We start from the raw sequence: 23,621 nt of genomic DNA on the forward strand, positions 1-23,621 counted from the left end.
TAAAGAGACAGGCGCTAAAACGGAGTGTTTCAGACAGAAGACAGGTATGTTCAGACAGACAAAGTGAGAAAAATTAATATTAAAGAATGTAAACATGTTCTAGTAGAAACCTAAAATACTAGTATGGACCTGAAAAGGAGCATGTCATGTCCCCTTTAAGAGACCTACTTCCATCAACCATTAATTGAGCAAAACTATGATTATGTCCTGATCAAGACTAAAGGCATCTACAAGTTTGTCTGAATGTGGATATCTGGAAAGATTTTGATTTAACCGTGAGTCGTGAGTAAAACAACGCAAAGGCAAACACAACGCATGCCCAGTAGCAGACTACCTGGACCCCTGAGGGAGAAATGACCACAGCATATTGCTCGTCTCTACGAGTCTGAGGTCTGCTAGTGTTTCCACAATCGGATTGCTTTTAGGCTCCTTTTGGCACAGACTTTGGGATGTTTCATCAAACACGATGTATGTGATGGTGCCTGCTTTTATAAATACATTCAACGTGTCATTTACTAACCCGTTACAGACTTTCTATTTTTCAGTTATGGCACCGAATTGGAATATGCATAATCGAGACAGAGATGTTCAGATGCTGTTTTAACATAATGGTTCAGAGCTGAGCACCGAGTGAGAAGAGTTTCTTGGATTTATCTGCTTGGTTGTGTCTCCTCTCTGTCAGCGTTGTTTGAATGAACTGTTAATTCACATTTCATATAAAACAGTTTTCATTCCAATTTGCCAAATCTCTATGGTGACTTCGAAGGACCAAAGCTCACTGTGACTGGAGATCTTGTGCTTATCTACATTTCACATCTTTACAAAAGGCTTAACAGGTTCAACACCGCTGCTTTTAGACGTTACGGGATATCATTCTACTGTGTATTAATACCAATCAATGCAGTGAAATGAAAGGAAATCAAAGTTGAAAAATCCATTGGCTGGTCATATCATATTGTGTACATTTTCAATGATGAACATTCTGAATGGAGTCTGGAATGGACTGTATATAATACTATATAATGTGTGATTCTCTCAATGTGGAAAATATGTTGGATTCACCTCTTTTTAATCATCATCATCACCACCATGGCTCACACAGCAGAGCAAAATAAGGCAATAAATAAAGAAAGCACCTTTAGCATGCGGGATTAGAAAAAAAATGCATGCACGTTTGAAGAATCCCAGCAATAAATGGAATCGTTGTCCCACATGCAGGATAACATATGGACTGTGCAACTGAATCACAACGGCATGACAAACTGTGCACGTGCAAGCTTTGACAAGCAAAGAGAAGAACAAAAAAGCTTCAGCCTGCCTTGAAAGGATCCCTTTGTTTGTCCACTCCCACTATCTCCTCTTATTTGGGGAATGAAGTCATCACTGTTGCGGCGATGGTTTTCCCCGCTGAGGCAGTATTTCTAAATTATTTCTGACGGGCACGTCATAGGCTCAGAGAGAATGAGAGAGAGAGAGATGAACCGACGGCCAGACAGACGGATAGGCCGCATCGATAAAACTCGCACCTATAAGACTCCTTTCAGTCTGCACGTCATGTCCCCTTTTGGTCTAAATTCCTATTCCTCCCATCTCCTAAATCTGTCCTTCATCCCCGGATGTTAATGTGAATCCAGATAAAGCTGCACCTTTCCCTCTAAATCGGCCACCTCTTCCCTGTTTTTTTCGAAACTGATTGAATTGCAGGAGACGTTTTCTTCCCTTCGGCCTCCAATGCTTTTGCCCGGCTATAAACAGCTCGAAGGAAGAGGCAGGCTCGGGGCATTATCGTCTATATTTAATGTGATAAGGTATTTAATGGAGAGTACATCTTAATCTGGGCTCTGGCTAACTGCCACATTAATGTCGGAGCGCTGGCTGCCTGAAACACTTTGCTGATGCAAAAAGAGCTGCGTGTCAGAGTTTGGACTGAAATGTTGCTGCTAAAGGGGGCTTTGTCTCACTGAACCCCACCGATCACTCCTATCATCTGGATCAGGAGTTATTCTGGACTCAATCCCATCTGGCAGCAAACATCTTTAGGTTCTCGTGGAACCTTTCGGCCCAAAGGAACACCACTCATCCATGAGCTCTTCTACGAGAGGTGTTATGACTCTTTTTGCTTCATTGGATACTCAGTGATGTGAGACGGGAAGAAGCGGAGCTATATGACCTGTCGTGACTCTTTCTGCCTAGCAACAGGACTGAACTACTCATACTCAGCCACTCTCATTGAAGCTTGAAGAAAGCAGCCGACAACAGCCGTTGAAACTGCTATGTTTTAATAAAGAAAAATGTATGTATTAAATGTTGTTGTTAATATCAGAGGACTTCACCTGACATATTGCATATGATGTTCAAAAGCAACTGGGGCAATAACAAAGTATCAATGGAATTACATTAGAGTCGGGGTGTAATGGGCCTTTCTTCGTGGATTTTGTTCTGAACAGAGCCATTGTTATTAATATTAGTAACATCTGTACTCCCTCATTCTGGATGGTATATTAATTATTACATCCTCAGCAGGTTCTGTAGAGTACTTTGCACCATGTCCGTGCCCAGGGCTCTGACAGATAGCTGATGCTAATGGGTAATTCTGAGCTCAGGGGACGGAGTCCTTCTTGAGATTATCAGCATTTCTACCTCAGTACTATAGAGTTGTAATGGTTTTTTATATATACTTGCACATGTAAATAGGAAAGTCCATGTTTTAAATTAATACATAAGAAAGATATGATAATCAATAAGGGATATTATGAAGAATATTATGAAGGAATGTGTTTGGGAAACATGGGAGAAAAGTCACTGTCACTGTATAAGTATGTTACTGTAAAGGTGTAATCATTGAATAAGTATTATTGTAACTGTATGCTGATTGTTTTATGTTTTATAGTTATCATAACTATAAAGATGACTCAGGTATGAATGGAATGTATTGATCCAAGGAGGCGTAGTCAAAGTAGTGGTCTCCCTAAGAGACTGGAAGATAGGCATTTATTTGGAAGGAGCCCATCTTACTGTTTAGGGCCGAAAGGGAAGAGATAAGGGAAGTAGCATTGTGGTTTATTGCTTAGAGAAGTCTGCCTCCTTGTACTGATAGGCAAATAGCATGCTGTGTAGTTGAGGTATAAGCATGCATACCTGATACTAACCAATGGAGAAGCTTTATGCTCAGTGTATGGATTGTACTTAACCTTTCGAAACTCTATAAGGCATTTGTCCTCTCACGTGAAGGCGGTAGACAGTGAACTATTTTAACAGATTTTGATTCATATAAATCGTTATTATAGCCTGTGGACCCAACGACACGTGAGCGCGCCCGGCTGGGACAGAAATATATGCTTATGATCCTTATTCTTTTATTAAATACTTTATATTTTAAATTACTGGTCTCAGGACGTCTTTCAAAGCGCGGGAAGCTCAGAATTTCGGTTGAACTTAACAGTACTCAGATGTTTTACTTAAAGGGGACATAACATTCCTATTTTAGGTTCCTACTAGAACATCTTTACATTCTTAAATATTCAGAAACTACATTATTGTTCTCGTTCTGTCTGTCTGTATACACCTGTATTCACCCTCTGAAACGCTCTGTTTAAGCGCCTGTCTCTTTAAGACCGCCTCTCAAAAAGGGTCTGCTCCAATTGGCTTGGGGGAAGAATTCGGTGTTCCTTTTGCTAATTGCTTGTTTTTCGATCAAGGCAGCCAACAAAAAACTGACTTTTCTTCTTTTCACGATTTGTCCCCTTTAAGTAACAGAGCCAATAATGCCGTGTCAGTTACAAGTGAACACCCCACATTCACGAAAAGTACCTACATTAGAATGACTTGTTACGTAGAATGAATGAAGAATGCTTCACTTGAGGCTAATTTAATTACTTTATATACTGCTGGGTAGCTTAACCGTTCATGATACATTATTAGTAATAATTTAAATATGTAAAAGAAACAAAAGTTAAATATATGCAATGCAATAAAAAGTCAAATATTTGCCTCCAAAATGTAGTGGTTTAGAAGTGCAAAGTAGCATAAAATGCGGGCAATCGGAAGTGCCTCTAAATTGTACTTCACATGTTGTTGTTAGGTATATGCAGAGCTTCCATTCTACTCTTCGTTGCTGTCATCCAGATGATGCAACAGGATCGGCATATTTACAGAATGTTTGCAGGTATTTTGTGTAATGGAGCGGTTGAGCTAAGCACAGGATTTTAAAATAGCAGCATTTGGTTACATCACTGCCTCCTCTTCCATGAGAATTCAATGGATAGTCCTAGCACTTCCTATGACACCCATGTCTATAATGAACATACTCATAAACTCATACCTTATGATCTGCTGTGTAATCATAGTTACAAGCGCACATCAACATTAATAATAACACATGATAAAGCATGCAAGTATCATAATACTGCATCACAATCACTGTTAATATCAAGCGTTCATGGATACATTATTACATTTATAGTTACTGTCATACTCACAAAAAGCAACTGGCATATGACTAGACAATTCTTTTTAACTGGGCTCTGGATGAAAGAGATCAGCTTGGGCTGAAACGGGTCCTGGGAATTTCAAAATAAAGGCATGTCTTAAAGCTGTGTATTGGTTTTCAGTGCATCAGTGACATTGGATTATTGATCATTGAGTCTACATATCAATCGAGATTGCAATGCATTATAATGTGATTATAAGTAACTAAGTTATTGTTGGCTTCAAGTAAAGCAAAATTAATCTGACAACGTTTTGTGTTGTTCGTGCATAGATTTAAGGATATCTTTACTTCAAGCAAACAATCTACATTTAGTGTCACTTATAATCACATTATAATGCATATTAACAACAATGTTGTTATGGTGTGTATAATGTATGATGTATTTTAGAAATAACACAATGTATTACAACTATGATTATGATGTTATGATATTCAGAGCAGATTATTAACAACTTCTCAGTATGTTTATGATGCATTACAGACATGGGCATCATAGGAATATCCTTATGCTCAAACCAATAGGATTGTGAATCTAAAGACCACAGTTACCCAACAGCATTGTGTAACGAGCAATCCCTCCTCAAATCCCTGGTTTCTGGAAGTCTGTTGAAACTTCCTGCAAGTGTTACGTAACAACCAGCCGGTACTGAGCTATCTTTAGAGAGGAGATCCAAAATAAAAATAAAATGAATAGAGCTTGCTAAATGTTTAATAAGTTGTGCACTATCAAAACTCAGATGCTGAGTCATTTCAAAAGTTCAATTGAGGGCCCTGCGGAAAAAAATTATCTAGATTTCTCACCGAACAATTCTGTTCGGCTGATAAAATAACTGTTCATGTCTCCATTGACAGTATCTGATAACCGGCTTTTAGATTACACCGGAAGACTGCAAAGGCACGGCCAGCTACTTTGCCGTTAAGTCAGCTGTTCGAGCAGATAATGAGTATTATAAACATTAACAATTCAGGATTAAAGGCAGCGAGACATGAAACTATGGGCTGTCCTGTTTTTATGATTGTCTCAGACTCCTCTGCCTGCTGATCCAGTGAGCAGAGGAAGAGAGTGCACGAGGTGCAGCAGTGAGGCGACCGGTGACGTCAGTTTCCACCTACGATGGGGAAGGCTGCCCTCTGCTGCCGAGAGCAGGGCCTGTGTGATGATCTTCCCCCGTGCTGCCCTGCTACAGAAACCCATGGCGACTTTCTGAAATAATAAGTGTACAATTTGAGGTTTAAAAAAAATCTAATCGAGGACATGACGAGGATGTAGGTGTTTTTTCCCCCAATCTGGCCCGAGCTGTAGCCCCCAAAAGCACACTGCGTATATCGCAAGTTCCTCCTCTCTCCTCATTCTCCTGACTCCCCCCTGCCCTCCACTGGCAAACAGTAACAACATGCAACCACCCACCCCCACCCCCTCTGTCTGATACCTGTGGAGTGATCCATGGAGGGGATTCCCGGGCCGCCAGACGACAACAGATCGCTGCTCTTAAACGGACTGCTTCCACCGGTGTTGCTGGTGGTTTTGTTGTCTACGCCAAATAGGCCCGAACTCTTCTGGGTGTCCATGGCAGAGCCCATCCCGGTCTGGCCGAGAGTGGTGCTCATCCCGGTCTGGAACGGTGGGAGGCCGGACCCCATGGTCCCTCCCATCCCCGACTGAGAAAAGCCTGATGGGGAGGCGGAACACAGAGATCACAAACAGACCACTGGCACTCTGCTGCTTTTGTTTTGTTAGGAAGCTGTAAGACCAGGTAACAGTTTAACAACTGCTTTAATGGGACAGTGTGTAGGTTTTATTGCCATCTACTAGTGAGGTCGCAGATTGGGACCAACTGAATACCCCTCAGCTCTGCCTTCCCTTGTGTTGGAGAGCTCTTCAGGTAATGAAAAAGTGATAATATTATTTTCCATTTCTGCTAATAGATCACCTGAAATCCTACACACTGTTCCCACAAAGCAATGTTTTATGTATATAATGTGTCATACTATCCAGTTTCAACAATACACATTTATTTTGCATGAGACGGGTTTCCAAGTTACAAGTGAACCAGGATGCACAAGCGTAGTGAATCCGCCACGCCGCTAATCCCTGTTCCTTGACTGCAGGCCGGCCATAGCGTAGCATCTGCCTTCTCCGACAAATGTGTTCTTCATCTTCAGCCTGGTTTTGTGGATTTGGAGCTCGTTGTGGTTAAATCTTGTGTGATATTGATGCTTGTTAGCCTGAAAGGTTGGAAGGATATATATGTTTCTAAAACAATATGTTTCTATATTTTTTGAGTCAAAGCCTCAGGTAGAGGGGCTAAAGAGCCGCATGCGGCTCCGGAGTCGCTGGTTGCCGACCCCTGCGTTAGCACGTATATGCTACGCTAGCTACTGAATGTCTACACATGTTGCTTTTGTGGTGAATGAAGACCTACCCTCCTTCACAGGAACAGTTCTGTTCCTTAACTTCATTGTCTTCAGTCTCCATCAGCAGGTGATGAGGTGGTTCACTTTCACACTAATCTGTAGCTTCAGCTTCTATCTTTATAACCTGTTAACACTACTGAAACATCCTGGATACATCCTCCAAAACACATACGGTACACCCTTTGTTGCTTCTCTCTGAAATCACTCTCTCACATTTAGGTTTTTCCATAAACTAGATCATATTTATGCATTGAGTGCAGTTAGTGACAGTGTGGACTCTGCAGTAGTTCCGAAAGAGCAACAGCTGGGCGTAGAGAAGGGTCAATTACGGACATTTTCAGTTTTTTTTAAATGGAATAACTTGATGCAAAGCTGATTAAAAACTACTGTTCAATGGTAAATGTGTATGCAGCACGTGTGGAGTGTCGTCACCTACAAAGCAGCAGCTTGCGTCAAAGGTTTGTTTTTATAGATTGCCCTCCAGGAGGATTTTCGCATAAAATATGGTGTTTGAGCAGGGAAAATATGACGTCTTTCCCAGATTTAAAGTCAGAGGTAAAAAGTTAAGTGGACCTAGAAATGAGTCAGGCATGCTGTTGTCCTTTGTCTTGTTCAGGCTCCATTGATCTGTCCTCACACCCATCATGGGACCTGAAAGAGAGAGACAGAACGGACAGATGGAGAGAGAGAGAGAGAGAGAGAGAGAGAGAGAGAGAGAAATGGGAGAGTGACAAGGGGAAATGAAATTGGAGAATCCGAGAGGACAGTGGGCCCAGAGAGAGAGAGAGTGAAAATGAGAGCGAGGAGTGAAGTAAAAGAGGTGAACGATGGAGGAGAGATGAGGAGGAGAATGAAATGAGCCAGCAGAACATAGAAACAAATGCTGATGTTAGACATATTCAAATGTGTGCAGTCTGGTAGGTTAAATGGAATCAATAAAAACATCTGAATATAAAACAAAGTAATGAAATGAATGATGGCTGAATCCCATTAAGCTGCTTCCGTTTCAGTGGTACACTGGCATGGCTTACTGTGACACCTGAATTATAACAGAGCCATACGTATTGTTTCTGTTGTTACCTGTTTTCTGACTGCGACAAGTACCAAAAGGAAACATGTCCATGAGCCAAGTATGCTCACCAGACATCTTCTGCAAATCCCAGTTAAGTCTCAAATCCTTCAGCTCGAGCCCAAGTCAAGTATCAAGGTTTGGTCACAAGTCCAAGTCCTGCCTCAGGTCTTTGATCTATAGTCCAAGTAAGGTCCAAATATAAATGGGAATAATTGATTCTCCTATGAATTTAGTGTTCAATATGTTTGTGTTGAGGATTATGTCTGAAAACATTACACGGTTTGGTATTCACAGTGACCACATGAAGAGTGTGACCCCTTTGGTGTGCGTTCACACCAAACTTTTTGCGATTTTTTCGCGCGACCAGATCCCATGCAAAGTCAATGCACAGACGCGAATTGGGCGGCGCGAAATTTCCGCCCGAATTGAAATATTTCAACTTAAAATTAGCCCGAGGCGAAAGCCAATCAGCGTTGAGATGCTCCGCCCGTCACTGTCCTGCCGTTCTTGAATCAGAAAAAAATTGAGGACATCGTATCGGTTTGCGGACACCCCAAGCTCTTTAATACAACTACAGGTTAGCCTGAAGTCATCCAGACGCAGTTCCTGGAGAAGACGGTGAAATTCTCCGAGCTGTGGCGACAAGTATAGAGTAGAAATAGTGGTTATTTATTTCATGGCGGATGGCGGAAGTTATAACTGTTTTTACGGAGACAAGCCACAGAGATAAGCCACGCCCCCTTTTCGCGTCTAAATGCGCCTGTGCATTGACTTTGCATGGGATCTGGTCGCGCGTTTGGTGTAAAACACAGCACAACTTGTCGGGCGTCGAAAGCGGCGCGTTTGGTGTGAACGCAGCATTACATTGTTGGGTCTCTAGTTTTTGGTAGCAGAGACCACTTTGCTGGTTAGGGTGTTACGTCAGTGAAAAGCAGTTTGCTCGGTCCTTGTCAACCTTTTTCCGCTTGTGAATGTACATTAAAACACATGGAAAGCTGTGCCCAGAAAGAGTCCCGAGTGTTTTCTTTCAGACTGACCTACAGGGGGACCTTCAGGTCCCATGGGCCTCTGCAACAAAACAGCTTAGTACACTTTATGTGTAAACCTCTTCTACACGACAGTGGACAAACACTTCCTCCCCCCTCACCAGACAGGTAGTCAGAGCTGAAGGCAGACTGTCCTGGAGGGTCTTGGCGTCCACCCGACGACATCATTGACGACATCATGCCCGGACCTAAAGGAGATAGACAAAATGCATGATGAGCATCATCGTCAACCAACAAACATCACGGACTGGCTCATTATGTTGTTGAGCTTGTCATTGGCCAAATGACCCGGTAAACACATTTCCATTTATGACGTGTCTGAAATAAGACTGAATCCCAAACGTGCGGAATAAACAACGTACATATTTCTGACAAACACATGCTCCATCCCGCAGATGCCACATAGAGAGTCTGAATCTGTCACTCTGCTCCGTCAGCTGTTTATCCATCAAACAGGTCCAGCTTCCCAAAACCAGCCTCTCCAGTCTGTGAGTGTGAGTGTGAGTGTGTGTGTGTGCATTACATCTTTTGACAGTGAGGCAAGCAGACACAACACGTCGCTGAAAGGGACTATCACCATGGTTTCGCGAGGAGAGGACGACGGCATCTGCGCCTACCTGGTGCAACGGCTGTTGGTGGGAGTGGATGTGTCTTAAAGGATCGATGCCTATGTGCCGACCGCTGAGGCCCCCATACCACTCACACACTCTCAATACTTGTTCTTTTTAAACTACAGTATATCTATTTGATTTTTTAAATTTATTTACTTTACTCCTATGATTTTATGAATACATTATTTACCAGTTTGGCAATGAGAGTCTACTGTGTTTTTTCAGGCTTATTAATAATGTAGAAATGCACCAAAACCAGGGTCAAGCTCACAGTCAATAGCCACACTGCCAGTTTAATTACCTTGTGTTTGTATAATAAATATATAAATGGTAAAGAGATGGTAATCTGCATGAGCAATAAAAAAGAAAATGTGTATATATATATATATGCATGTCAGATATTACTGGTGAAGGTGGGGGAAGCAATGGGAGGAGAGGTGAGTGTTGCCGTGAAATCAAAAGGTATTATATAATGACACATATTGTATTGTATCATATATATATATATATATATATATATATATATATATATATATATATATATATATATATATATCAAACTATACATATCAATCATATATCAAACTATACAGCTGTTATTATCAACTAAATTATTGAAAAATGGTTTCTGCATGTCCACTCACTTTACCAGCTGCAACATAATGGGATCAGACACATGAGCCATATTTATGTCAACAAAGACCAAAAGTTCGAGCTCTAGGAAAAAAAACAAGAACTTTTTTTTTATTCCATAATTGTCTGTTAAGTCACTACCATCTACCAAACAAGTCAACGGCCATTTTGGTAATTTCTTTAAGGGAGGAAATGAGCAGGAACATGAGCTGTCACTTTGGCCGTCCACACAATCGTCCCGTGTTCAGCATGATATCAGATTACGGATGCCTACAGAATGAAGGAAAAAGGCCAGTTATTGAGTGGCTTCTTTATTAAAATGACGATAGTTAGTCGAGCTGCACCCCAGTATTCTGTAACCCGTAACATTAAACAACATTGGCTGTTACCACAGGTAAACAAGGTGTCGCCAAACCCCACCAGGGCTCACATCTGAAGGAACGCCACTTTAAGTACAGTATTTGAGTAAAGTCCCTGAGTTACAAGCATTAAACTCATTATATATGAGTATGAGCTGCTTCCTGTCAGAATACTTGTGGAATATCTCTATATAATCTATTATAAATAAAAAATATAATTTTGATGAAGTACAATGTGATGTTTGTTTCCTCCACCATGAACTGGCCTGCTGCTGCAGCTAAAGAGCAAATAGTAGATGTACCTGTCCATGGTCCTGAAACAGCAGCACTTACGAGGCGACAACAAGAACCTAGATTAGCACATTTGACTCATCAGCTCATTGCTAACAAAAAAGAAAGATGACGTTCGCACTAGTACATTTCTAAATAATGCTACGTATGTGTTTGTTTGACCCATCCATCCACCCTGACCCTCCTTGTTTGGACATGAATTAAAAAAGGGGCGACATTCCTGGCACTGGGCTGATGTCGGTGTAAAGGTGGACATCATGACTAATGAACAGGCGCATATTAGCGTTGATTAGGTTGAGTGAGGTTGCGAGAGCAAGTGTTTCTTTATGGCTATGTATTTAAAAAAAGGTAACACATACACACAGAGACAAACAGTAGACAGAAACAAACAAATGCATTCTAGACACAATGCAACAAGATCTCTCTCTCTCTATCTCTCTCTCTGAGCATGTAGGTTGTGAGTTAATGGTATTTCCTGGTGAATCGGGTAGACAAAGAGCAGTTTATGTTGTAGTGTCACGGTGCTGTTGTGGTGTGGTGTTACTAGGTGCACAAGGAGGTTTGTTGGGTTCCTGAGTGCTTGTTGGCACAGCCGGCGTGCTAGGCGGCGTGCCACACACGTGCTACATGGCGCTATGGACCTGAGCTGGCTGACACAGAGACACGGCGTGAGGATCTCGCCATGTTTCGTGTGCTCGGTAGAGGACTGCAGTCTGGCGGTGGGGCGGGTGGTGGGTCACGGCAGCGTGAAGTCCGCTGCTCACATGAACAGCGCGGTGGTGATCTTTCTCGACAGCGTGGAGAAGGTGAACATGGTGGTGGTGAACGGAGTCGTGGTGAAGGACACGGTGGTGCCAGTTCTGCCACTCGGAATATCGGCAGTCAGAGTCACCGTGGACCACGTGCCTCCGAACATCAGGCACGAGGTTCTGATCAGAGAGCTGGTGAGACACGGGAGGGTGGTGTCACAGGTGAAGAAGGTCTCCGGGGTGCAGGTCTCCCCTGCTGAAGCACGTGGTGTCTCACAGGAGGCCGCTCCTCATGGTCCTGAACAACAGGAGTGAGGAGCTCAACCTCGTGCTCAAGACCAGAGTGGCATCAGGCCAGGGAGTGCCCGAACAAGAGGTCAGCTGAGCACAACGCTTCTAGCAAAGCAGCTGCTGAGGGGCAGAACCAGAAGGATCCTGAGTGGGTCAGAGGGGATCGTCAGGATAAGCAGGAAGGACAGGGGGAGACTGGTGGGGTTCAGAAGGGAGATGAGGGGGATGTGGGTGTAGCTCAAGAAGACGGCCAGGTGAGTACTGGAGGGCAGGTGGAGGCCGGTAAGAGAAAGTTCTCAGGCGAAGAAAGGAACATCGGGCAAAAGGGAAGCAGGAAGAAGAGCATCAGAGTCTTGGTACAGTATGGAGGAGGACTCTGTTTCTGATGATGAATCCTCTGACTCCAGGGCTGAATCCAATAAAGGCTCAAGAGAGTACAGTGTGGACAGAATACAGATGTTTCTCCAGAGAACTAAGAACAGGAAGGGAGTGAAAATAGAGGACCACTTCTCTGATAAGGAGACGCTCTCTACCTCTATTCAGCTCCCCATGGCCAGAGAAGGCAACGGAGGCTTTACACCAAGGGAGGGCTTCAGATTTAAAAAAAGATAGTACAGAAGATCAACAGAGAGCTAAATGAGGATGATGATGGTGTATGCACACTGAACGTGAACGGGGCCAGAGATCCAGGAAAGAGCACAACACCAGGTCTGATCAGCATGTGTGCTCCTCCGGAATCACGACCCTGAGGAGACTGGTGGAGGTAGCCGGTCCTGGACTGGGAGACGTGTCTGCAGTGGCTTTTCACACACACACACACACACACACACACACACACACACACACACACACACACACACACCTCCAAGGACAGCAGCCGGCATCGAGCCTCAAGGTCACTTCACTGGAAAGCTCCTTCAAACACATCGCGTGAGAAACAAGTACACAAGCGGGGAACACACTGGTCCAAAAAAACTGCTTTTACCGTGCGGTTCGCCAAAGTGTTTGGTGGAGATGCAAAGGTCACCTTCTGTTGGAGTTCACCTCTGAGGTAGGTGGCTTTCACGGGTACAGGGCATGTCGGTAACGTGGTGCTCCAGAGGGTTTGTTACACAGCACCATCTCAGAAGCCGTAATTGGAAAGTGTTTTTTTTATTTTTATAATAGGACAGGCAATTTCAAAAGAAATATGGATGAACAATCGGTCAGTCAAACTCTTGCTATTCCAGTTGGGAGAAGAGTTGTTGTTACTTATCATGGTGTCCAGGTCACTTCTCGGACATGGACACTGCTACTCTCCTGACATGCGATGCTGACAAACCACGTGATTCAACCCTCAGGCCCTTAACCCTTAGAATGAAATGACCCATAAAGCGCTGATGCAGCTGCAGCGTCTATGCTGACCTCTCCAGGAGCCTCTACAGTCCCCTATCTGCGTCGTCGTGTCGCCACATCTAAGCCACGCTGTGGTTTAAACGCATTACTTAAAGCCTGACAATATAAATTATCGTGTGATCTTGTCAGTTCAGAGCACTTTCAGCATGGATACTATTTCCTACTTTGCTCGTAACAATAATAAAAAGTGTGTCTTTTTTAAATTTTTTAATTTATTGATGGAAATTGGGAGGCATTAATGGTGTTTTTTTCTTTTTCCAAACAAATAACATCATCCAACAAATAACATCATCCAACAGTACTTTTAACTATAAATACAAAATAAATAAAACAAACAAAATACTAATAATAAAAAATAAAAATGATAAACCCCCACAGTAATAAGAATCATGAAAAGAATAGCACACACACACTTATATCTTAAGCCCTAGGTGCCTATGTATCACGAATGTGACTAGGCGTTTGAGAGCATTATTACCAGTACCGCACACTCTCAGAGACAGTGTGGAAAGCTAGGGTAGACTATGTCTCCAATTCCTTTGAGTTGTCAAAATAATCAATAATAGGCTGTCATCTCCGGTAGAAATTCTTCATGGAACCTCTTAGTGTGAATTAATTTTTTTCTAGCTTGAGAAAGAGCATGACATCCTCCAGCCAACGGGCACTCGATGGGGGTGTGGTGGATTTCCACATAAGGAGAATTCTACGGCGGGCAAGCAGTGAAGTGAATGCAATAACATCAGATTGGACTTTAGTGACTGTAGGAACACCAAATATAGCAATTAAAGGATTTGGATCTATAGTTATGTTAAGAGCCTCAGATAACATGTTGAACACTCCAGACCAATATGTTTCAAGGGAGGGGCAGGACCAAAACATGTGAGAGAGATTTGCAGGTGAAAAAGAGCACCTGCTACAGCTAGCATCAGCCCCCTGATACATTTTCGCCAGTTTTGCCTTACGATAATGTGCTCTGTGGAGCACTTTAAACTGAATGAGTGCGAGGCGGGCGCAGGATGATGATGAATTAACTCTGTCCAGTGCGTGGTCCCAATAATCTCCCAACCCCATTCCTAACTCCTCCTCCCAACTAGCCTAAATTTTTGCCAAGTTGTGGTTTTCCAAGAAGAGCAATTTCTGATATAAAACTGAAATAATTCCCTTTTCTGGTTTTAAAAGAGTTATGTCTTCCCAGAGATCATGCTTAGGCAGGGAGGGAAAGGAGGGGAAATTAGCCTTGAGAAAATGCCGTATTTGGAGATATTGAAAAAACAGTTGTCTTGGGAGGTCATGCAATCTCTGTAGCTTCTTATAACTATCCAGTGTTTTAGAACTATAAAGGTCCTGAAAACAGTAAATACCCTTCCTCCACCATTCCATAAATGATAGGTCCATAATAGAGGGACGAAAAATGTTTTTTGTGAATAGGGCCGAGGGTTGAGGCAGACATGAATTTGTAATGAGAGCGAAATTGGTTCAACATTTTTAGAGTAGAGAGTACTATAGGATGAGAGGTGGAGTTGGAAGGTCTTATAGGTAAGGATGAATAAATTAAGGCCCCCTAACTCTGTCTTTTCTACGCACAAAGTATTGTCCTCGGTTTAACCTTTTGAAAACCATGGCCCCCAATTGGGGGCCGATTTACACATTATAATTAGACTGTGTAAAACATTATAATAAACATGAGAAAATATATTGATGTTATACATCAAATTAAACAAGAGAACTTGGGCTACAATAATCAGTAAGCCATTTCCAAACAACACAAACACCAACTGAAAGAATTATGAAAATATCATAATCAGCATTTTGTCAGGAGTCAGCCCACTCAGCACGTTTCCGGAACTAGCAACTCATAGCTCGGTGCTATCAGAAAAAGCCAGATAGCAAAGAGCAAGAGGATTTAACACAGATTCTAAACATCTTTCTGCACCGAAGCATCACCAATAAATGAACCAAAGAACACAGCAACATGAATCGCTTTAGTGCTTTACAATCACAAATGTTATCTTTGGCTTTTTATGGGAAAAAAAATAATTTTTCGTCTTCTAAATCAACAAAGACTGCTGTATTTGATGTATTGAACACCATAAGTAAAATACAAGTGAAATATATGGTTTTGTACGTGAGATAATTCAAATTGCACAGATGGTGCCCAAATGCCCATTTCGCCTAATTAATCTGCACTAAAACCTCTCTAAATTTGTTCTGCTTTACTTTTTAAAGTCAAATTTTGCAGAGAGGCTGGTCCCATATTTTGCTATGATCTCTGTGGTTTCTGACCTTTGCTCTGCATCCTTCCAAGAGATAATCATCCTGAAAGTGTTTTTTCTTTCTAGGCGAACCTGAAAATTCAACTTTTGCTGTCTTTCATCTTTATTTACTCTTAACCACTAACAAATATACTAATATTTACACATCTGAACAAAAGCACACATGGGTTGCCGTTATTATAACACCAACAATATTCAAATAGTCTTTGTGGTTGCTGAGATACACCTTTTTTAGTCTGGGTATGTTATTTCGAGCAGAAACCTAAAAAATAGGTTGGTTTTCAAAAGGTGGCTCTCGGAGTCCTCGGAGTGAACACTGCACTGAACTGTCGGAGTATCCCTTTAAATGGATGCTGACGTGCACACTTCTTCCAGAGGTCAGGGTCTGCGACTGTGTGCTGTGCAGGGCTGCCGAAGTGGTTTGGGGCATGCTGAAGGGCCCTTTGCGATGATGGGACGGTCAGTGTAGGGTTACCGAGGCTGAACCCAATAGCAATTCAGCTCACAGCACGAGAACAGCTTTCTCAATCTTATCCGTCAGCCTGCGGGCAACCCTGCTGCCTCTACTCTATTTAGAGGAACGTCTCGTCTCATGGGTCAGTGAAATTTGTGAAAATATACAGATTCATTTTTAAAAAGGGCCCAAGAATGTTCTTAAACATAAAGCGCAGTCGTTTTGAAAGAACTTCACTCAAACAGGAGGCAATAGGGCGTTTATTGGGGACTATTTTCAGCAGCTGTTTGCCAAACTGAAATATGAAAGTTGTTAAAGAAAAACATACATTGTTCCCTACCTAAACTCAAATCATGGTTGGTTCTGGTCTTATCATGGACATGAAAGAAGCCATCACGCCGACATTTGAAATGGCTACATTTAATGTACACTGAATATCCGTAGCGTCCTCGCCTAGCTAGTGTGTTAGCTGTTAGCTCCCTAACTGTCCCTGCTAGTTATTCATAAATCAGGCCTTGAGGACTGCTGATGTTGAAGGAGGGGGGGAGGGGGGGGGGGGAGAGACACACTTTCTGGGGTGACTGTCAATAGGTTCCAGTGGTACCATGCAACATGTACCACCTGTATCACCCTAATAAAAGGGTGGTGGGAAGAGACAGAGCAGCTGGTGCAGTGGTGGTTATGTTGGGTGTATTTTAGTTAGTGAGCACCCTAGATACTAGAAGTCAAACAGTCAACGAGGCGGAACAACATAATGATCCAATAGAGAAAGTGTGGCATGAGAGCATGAGTAACTGAAGGGGGAATAACCACATGGCAGCTGAACCACAGGAGGGAAAAGCTAAACTATTTCCCCCTCTGGGTGCAGATCTCCACTCCAAATGCTCTGTGCTAATGGCCCAATTTATTAAATATGTGTCCTGTGCCAAGGTGGACTGTGGAGCTGCTGGTACCTCTGCTGGGTACTGCTTTCCCTCTAGGCCATAGGTGTCTGTAACAAGTGTGAGTCCCGGCAAAGCACAAAAGAGGGCAACACAGGATATATCGTAAGTAACCGGCTTTATTATGTCAAGCTTCCATTTCCATTCTGCTTCCGCACGCTCGGTCAGCGTCTGCTCCCCGCTCTTCCTCCCATTCTCCAGCTACTACCTGCTCTTATATTAAAGAGACACACATTCAATTGACCCCAGCTGAGGTGGATTACACATCACGGCACTGTTCCCTGAACCACACCCCCGCTCCCTCCCCTCTGCAGCTGAGCCTAACCACCCCCCGCTGCCACAGTGTCAAAGTCAAGGCCCGAACCCGGCCCGCCGCATCATTTTATGTGGTCCGCAACGGCTTGAAAGTCATAGGCAGTGTCGGTGATGAAGGACAATTCATGTCGGCATTTTGACAGCAAACACCGAGCCAAGTACGCTAAATTCAGGCTCCAAGAAAAACATAAAATTAAATTGTCCAAGGATTAAAAGGCAAAACACAAATGCACAAAAAAGACACATGCTGCTGATGTGAAAGCCAGCTTCATTGTGGCAGAAGACATCAGACACCTTTAGCAGTGCACGCTAAAGGTACTGTATGTGAGCGAGCAGGTGTGCCCAAGACCACATAAAAGGTATGTGAGCGAGCAGGTGTGCCCCAGACCACGTAAAGGTATGTGAGCGAGCAGGTGTGCCCCAGACCACATAAAGGTATGTGAGCGAGCAGGTGTGCCCCAGACCACATAAAGGTATGTGAGCAAGCAGGTGTGCCCCAGACCACATACAGGTATGTGAGCAAGCAGGTGAGCCCCAGACCACATACAAGGTATATGAGTGAGCAGGTGAGCCCAAGACCACATAAAGGTATCTGAGCAGGTGAGCCGAGACCACATAAAGGTATGTGAGCGAGCAGGTGTGCCCAAGACCACATAAAGGTATGTGAGTGAGCAGGTGAGCCCCAGACCACATAAAGCTATGTGAGCGAGTAGGTGTGTCCAAGACCACATAAAGGCATGTGAGCGAGCAGGTGTGCCCAAGACCACATAAAGGTATGTGAGTGAGCAGGTGAGCCCCAGATCACGTAAAGGTATGTGAGCGAGCAGGTGTGTCCAAGACCACATAAAGGTATCTGAGCAGGTGAGCCGAGACCACATACAAGGTATAAGAGTGAGCAGGTGAGCCCAAGACCACATAAAAGTATCTGAGCAGGTGAGCCGAGACCACATAAAGGTATGTGAGCGAGCAGGTGTGCCCAAGACCACATAAAGGTATGTGAGCGAGCAGGTGAGCCCCAGACCACGTAAAGGTATGTGAGCAAGTAGGTGTGTCCAAGACCACATAAAGGTATGTGAGCGAGCAGGTGTGCCCAAGACCACATAAAGGTATGTGAGCGAGCAGGTGTGCCCAAGACCACATAAAGGTATGTGAGCGAGCAGGTGAGCCCCAGACCACGTAAAGGTATGTGAGCGAGTAGGTGTGTCCAAGACCACATAAAGGTATGTGAGCGAGCAGGTGAGCCCCAGACCACATAAAGGTATGTGAGCAGGTGAGCACAAGACCACATAAAGGTATGTGAGCAGGTGAGCCCAAGACCACATAAAGATATGTGAGCAGTGTTGTGCTCCAGAAGTGCTGTAAAAGCTTCAGTTACATCACATTCACTTCAACATATCTGCTGAACTCAGCAGTCACCACACACACGTGTGTGTGTGTGTGTCCGCGTGTGTGTGTGATGACTTCACCAGAGCACGTGTGTGTGGAGCTTCTGAAATGATGCTCCACTGCAGTGACTTGCAAAACAAACAATGCATCAGATACACACACACAAACAGTGAAAGTACACACACTGCAGGGATGTGTTCTCATGCCTCAGCAGTAACTCTTTCCCAGCTTGATAGGGAACACAACCTTTGTTGTGCTGCTACCCACAGGAAGCCCAGTCAACCATATTCTACCTATTTGAATAGAGTTATTCACACCTGGTTGATCTTCAACTCAAGGATAATTAAAGTAAAAAATTATATATATATACATATAAGAGATTCAAATTAAGAAAAATAAAGATCCCCTGAGTGCTACCCAATGCCACAGAATGAAAGAGTGTTTCATGAACGTTGTGTGAATGGATTGAGAAAGTGTTAATGAAACCACATTGTGAATGCAATTTGTAATTTCATATTCACATTAAACAAGCATGTCAAAGTTATGTGACTATCATAATATATTACAATATCACGAATTCCATAAGGTCATTACAGTCATTAAGACCTCTCGACTGCCCTTTTTACACTTTTAACGGGGAACTTTAAAAGTAATTAAAACACTTACTGAGTATACAACATAATCCAGGTTATAAAGTCTATAATTAAACATCAAAAACCCTAATTTTCCTAAATGTGAAAAAAAAACTGGCAGTTTCAACTGGTTCCATTATAAACTGGTCGGTCAAAATACATTTGTCAGGAAATTAAAAATAAAGCAGGTTGCCACATTTAAAAAATACTTTTGATATGCATCGGAAACAGTCTGTGCACCTGTTTTAAGAAAAAGAAAATTTCAAGGACTTCAATGAGATTTAATTGCGATTGTCAGACTACGGAGTCTTGATTCATAAAGATAAAGACATCCTCAGTTCATATTTCCCTGATAACTTCTTTAAAAAAGCTCCATGGTGTGTCTCCATCTATTTAAATACACAGAACTAGAGACCATATTGTGGTAGCCACGATTAGGGGCATACAAGTGGGAGGGCCAATGGGCTCAATCACCACGATGGCAGTTTTGTTACTATGAATATCTTTTAGAACTCGGGGAAGATCCTTGTGTCTCATCTCAGGATTCTAAAGAACCAGCTTCCTGTCAAAGAACAAGCCTGCAGGGGCAGAACCCAGCTCCAGGAAGAGGTTTGCCCTTCTGGACGTTGAGGACGGATGAGCTTTCGGATTCCCATTGAGTGCACACGGCAGGACTCAGGTGTGGCACATCAGTGCTTAGGCCTCGAGCGACTTCACGGCTTCCACAATGAAATACGAGTTTAAAAGAAGCCCTTCCCACGAAAGGATTCAAGAGACAAAGATGAACCGGGTAGACGTGAGAGGGGTGTGAAGAAGGAACGAGACGGAGGATGAAGAAAAAGCCAAAGCGTGTCAGGGAGAAAGGAAAAGGAGCTGGCAGAGATGTAGCTGTTGTCTCAGACAGCAGATCTCCTTGATGCGTAGTGATGTTGACACGTACCCGGACCCTCCAACTAGATATGCCGATATATGTCAGTCTATGGTTCAGCATAACACATTATTGTTGTTCTCCAGACCCTTTCATATCCATTCTCCACCAGACGCCCTCCGACTAACACACAGCTAACTGGTCTGATTGTCTTCCCAAGGTGGAGTCATTTAGGGTGATGAAGCTCTCTGACCAGACTCGGTTCTCACCACATTCCTCAACGACATACACCTGACTTTTTTATACTGAATGGAGGCTACAACCAGTTACACTGCTTCAATCATGACAGGATGTTGACAATTGCAAACAGCTGCAGACGTTCACATTTTTGTGTCTATAATATACAGTATATATATATACATATACACACACACACACACACACACACACACACAAACACACACAGCCAGAGGACGTGTGCCTGCTTTCGGTGATCGTTATTACACCAGCTGTGTGTGGGCATGTCAAAGACAATGTGAGACGATACGACATGTTTTTATCATAAAGGATAATAGTAAAAAAAAAAACACTTGCACGCAACTCTGTCCGACGTGCCGTCTGTGTTTAGCATCACAACTATGGAATAACACGTTAAATTGTGGTTAGCTTCTGATTATCATGTGAGGTGATATCAAGACGTTGCGTGAAGTGAACTGATGTATGAACGTCATATTAATGTGGCACTACGGTCGTCTCCGGATACTTTGGTCGTCACGGTGGAACACTGCATCTGTTCAATACGGTTCAAGACTTAGTCACAAAGTCAACAAAGTGACCCGGTGATGTCTGTCATACGGCGACATTTGCATCAAGATGTACCGCTAACATTAGCCACAATGAGTTACCGGTCATACCAGCCCAAGTAATGTACTGAGCAACAAGTGTGCTGATGAACTTTTAATGTGTGAAAGAAAAGTGTTTTCATCTTTCGAAAGATAAACAGTCTTGTCTTTAATGTTAGACAGAGAAGAGATGGTGTGGGTGCAGGTGCCTTCTCTCATGTTTACTCGTAGTCCAGCATTCCTGGATCTTGACAATAGACCGTACATAAGAAGTGGACGTAGCAGTCGTATCGTCTCCCGTTGGTTTGTGGACCTCGAGTTACCCATTTTGGCCGTCGCCATCTTCTTTTTTGTTTGCAACCAAAGAGCGGTAGTGACCATATATGGTGGAGTGACACCGAGGTAGAGTATGTGTACGGCTCTGCTAGCGACCTGTCAATCAACTTGTAGCCCCGCCCCCAAAAGCATACCTTGCTTCATAGTCTATTTGACTCTAAAGGGACCATAATTTACTAAATGAACATCATATGCTGTATTGAAGATTTGAAACTAGAGATTGAACCATAAACTCATGTTTACTGAGGGAATAAATCAAGAGAGAAGTAGAGTCATTCCCTCATAGACTTCTATACAACCAGAGGAGTCGCCCCTTGATGATGTCAGAATCAATCTCAATCTTTAAGGCACTTCCACGTTAGCCTCACTTTTCAGAGTGGAGGATGCTGCCTGATCTTGACCCATAATAGTAGAAAAATAGTAGAAAGTCAGGACATTTCTTCTTTGAGTTTGACCATGGTGGACGGTTGCGAGACGAGCGCTGACAAGATAGACAGGTGTTCATTCAGCTCACTGGACCAGGCTGTGCCGCTGGCTGATGATTATGCGTGTGTGATGCTAATGATGCTAATACAGCACCGTCTCCAGGCTGACACAGCGGAACAATGACAGGGAGAGAGACGAGCCGAGAGGACGGGTGGAACAGAGACAGATCATCAAACAAAATCAATAGAGTATAAGAAATAGAGATATAATGAGTCAGGATGAGGCCGAAAAGACACAAAGAAGAAAAAAAAGGTAGGAAAAATAAAGACGACAGACAAAGACAGTCAGCTAATTAAAGTCTAGAGAGTTGGCAAAAGTGTCCAGGCAAGGCAGTAACCTACATTGTAGAAAACATTAATTATTCACACATCGTTTCTCTGTAACAAATGAAAGGCTCTCTTTAAGCGGTGCATTTTGAAATTAACATCAATAAATGATCACTGTGTTATAATAATTGTTCATATGACGATCATCAGTGAGGGACTGCCATCCTCTGACGGTAGTAGTATTTGATATGAACATCACGATTTTAGTATTTTAAAATTTTATTTGAAGACACGTGTAAAATCAAGCTGTACGATTAATGCATCGGGGATAATAGATCTATAAACTGTCAAACCTAGCCGACTGTAGATAATTACTGTTTATTTGGTGAGTTTGTTGAAGTATAATCTCTATAACTATTTTCTAGATATGAATGCAGGATCTGCAGCGGTACAAAGTTTTGGTACGGGAAGCGTTTTGGTTTTCATTTGTAGTCCAGTTGTAGTCCCTTTGGGCTACCAACCAATAACGTTTGAGCTGGCAACACAGACAAACAGTCCGTGTTGAAAGCAAAATAGGCAGAACACATTGGTCAACATTGGCCATCTTGGACCCCATCAGGCTATTGTCTGACGGAGATTCTGCTTGTTATTATCTCGTCTGATTGGCTACTTGGGAAACAATGGTCTGAAATAGCTCACCGGACTGTAAACAATGACCCTGTGCACGGAGGAAGCTAAAACGTTGTCAGACCGAAAGCAGGTTCTGAAAACGTTGTAGTGATGAACGGATTATAAAACTCACGGTTTAGATCACAGATCAGATCAGGACAAAAGAAGACACATGTTTTACATGGTCTGTTTTCTTGAAACTTCACAATCTCACCCAGACGACCTAAATTCAAGCCCAGTGATGTAAAAATATCTATTTGTCTCAATGCCTACCAGCCACTATGGACTCTAGACTCTACCCCCCCCCCCCCCCCCACCCCACCCCCTCCCCCCACACACACAGGGATCAACATCACATTAGAGAGAAGAGCCACTCGCTCACGGAGACTCACCGCTCTTGGCGTCCTTCCCATCCAATAAGGGCCGGTAGTCGCTCTTGGAGACCGTCTCTCCCACCTTGTCGTCATAGCTCTCCTTCTCCAGCGAGGCCACGAAGTCTCTCTTCAGCAGGGCTTCAGCAGGGGCCCCGCCTGGGACCCCACCTCCGCCCCCTCCCAGAGCGTCTCGCAGGCTCAGGTCCATAGTCCTTTTGCTTGAGAGACAAAAGGGGAGGTGGATCTGCGTTTACTATTTGGTGCCCGTTGCTGCTTTTTGTCTTCCTCTCAACTACACAGGTTGCCTTCACAGTCCAATTGCCTACGTGTCATCAATACAACTGTAACTTCTTCATAATGTTCATGATATGTATACGACTGAGTCTGTCACACTTTTTACAAGCCCGGTTCACTAATTAGAGTCGAAG

General features: G+C 43.2%; 1 protein-coding gene across 1 annotated transcript in view; it reads right to left on the minus strand.

Annotated features, from left to right (window-relative positions):
- map4l (microtubule associated protein 4 like) overlaps window positions 1-23,401 on the minus strand; it is a 69,545-nt gene extending 46,144 nt beyond the window's left edge. The window contains exons 1-4 of the mRNA XM_034555320.1: window positions 23,212-23,401; window positions 9,124-9,210; window positions 7,478-7,555; window positions 5,920-6,159 (exon numbers count right to left, since the gene is read on the minus strand). Of these exons, the coding sequence (XP_034411211.1) occupies window positions 5,920-6,159; window positions 7,478-7,555; window positions 9,124-9,210; window positions 23,212-23,401 (595 nt within the window). The remainder of the gene's footprint in view (window positions 1-5,919; window positions 6,160-7,477; window positions 7,556-9,123; window positions 9,211-23,211) is intronic.
- Between the last annotated feature and the right edge of the window lie 220 nt (window positions 23,402-23,621).

Source organism: Cyclopterus lumpus, chromosome 17 (genome assembly GCF_009769545.1).
Source record: "Cyclopterus lumpus isolate fCycLum1 chromosome 17, fCycLum1.pri, whole genome shotgun sequence".
In the NCBI taxonomy this organism is placed as follows: Eukaryota; Metazoa; Chordata; class Actinopteri; order Perciformes; family Cyclopteridae; genus Cyclopterus; species Cyclopterus lumpus.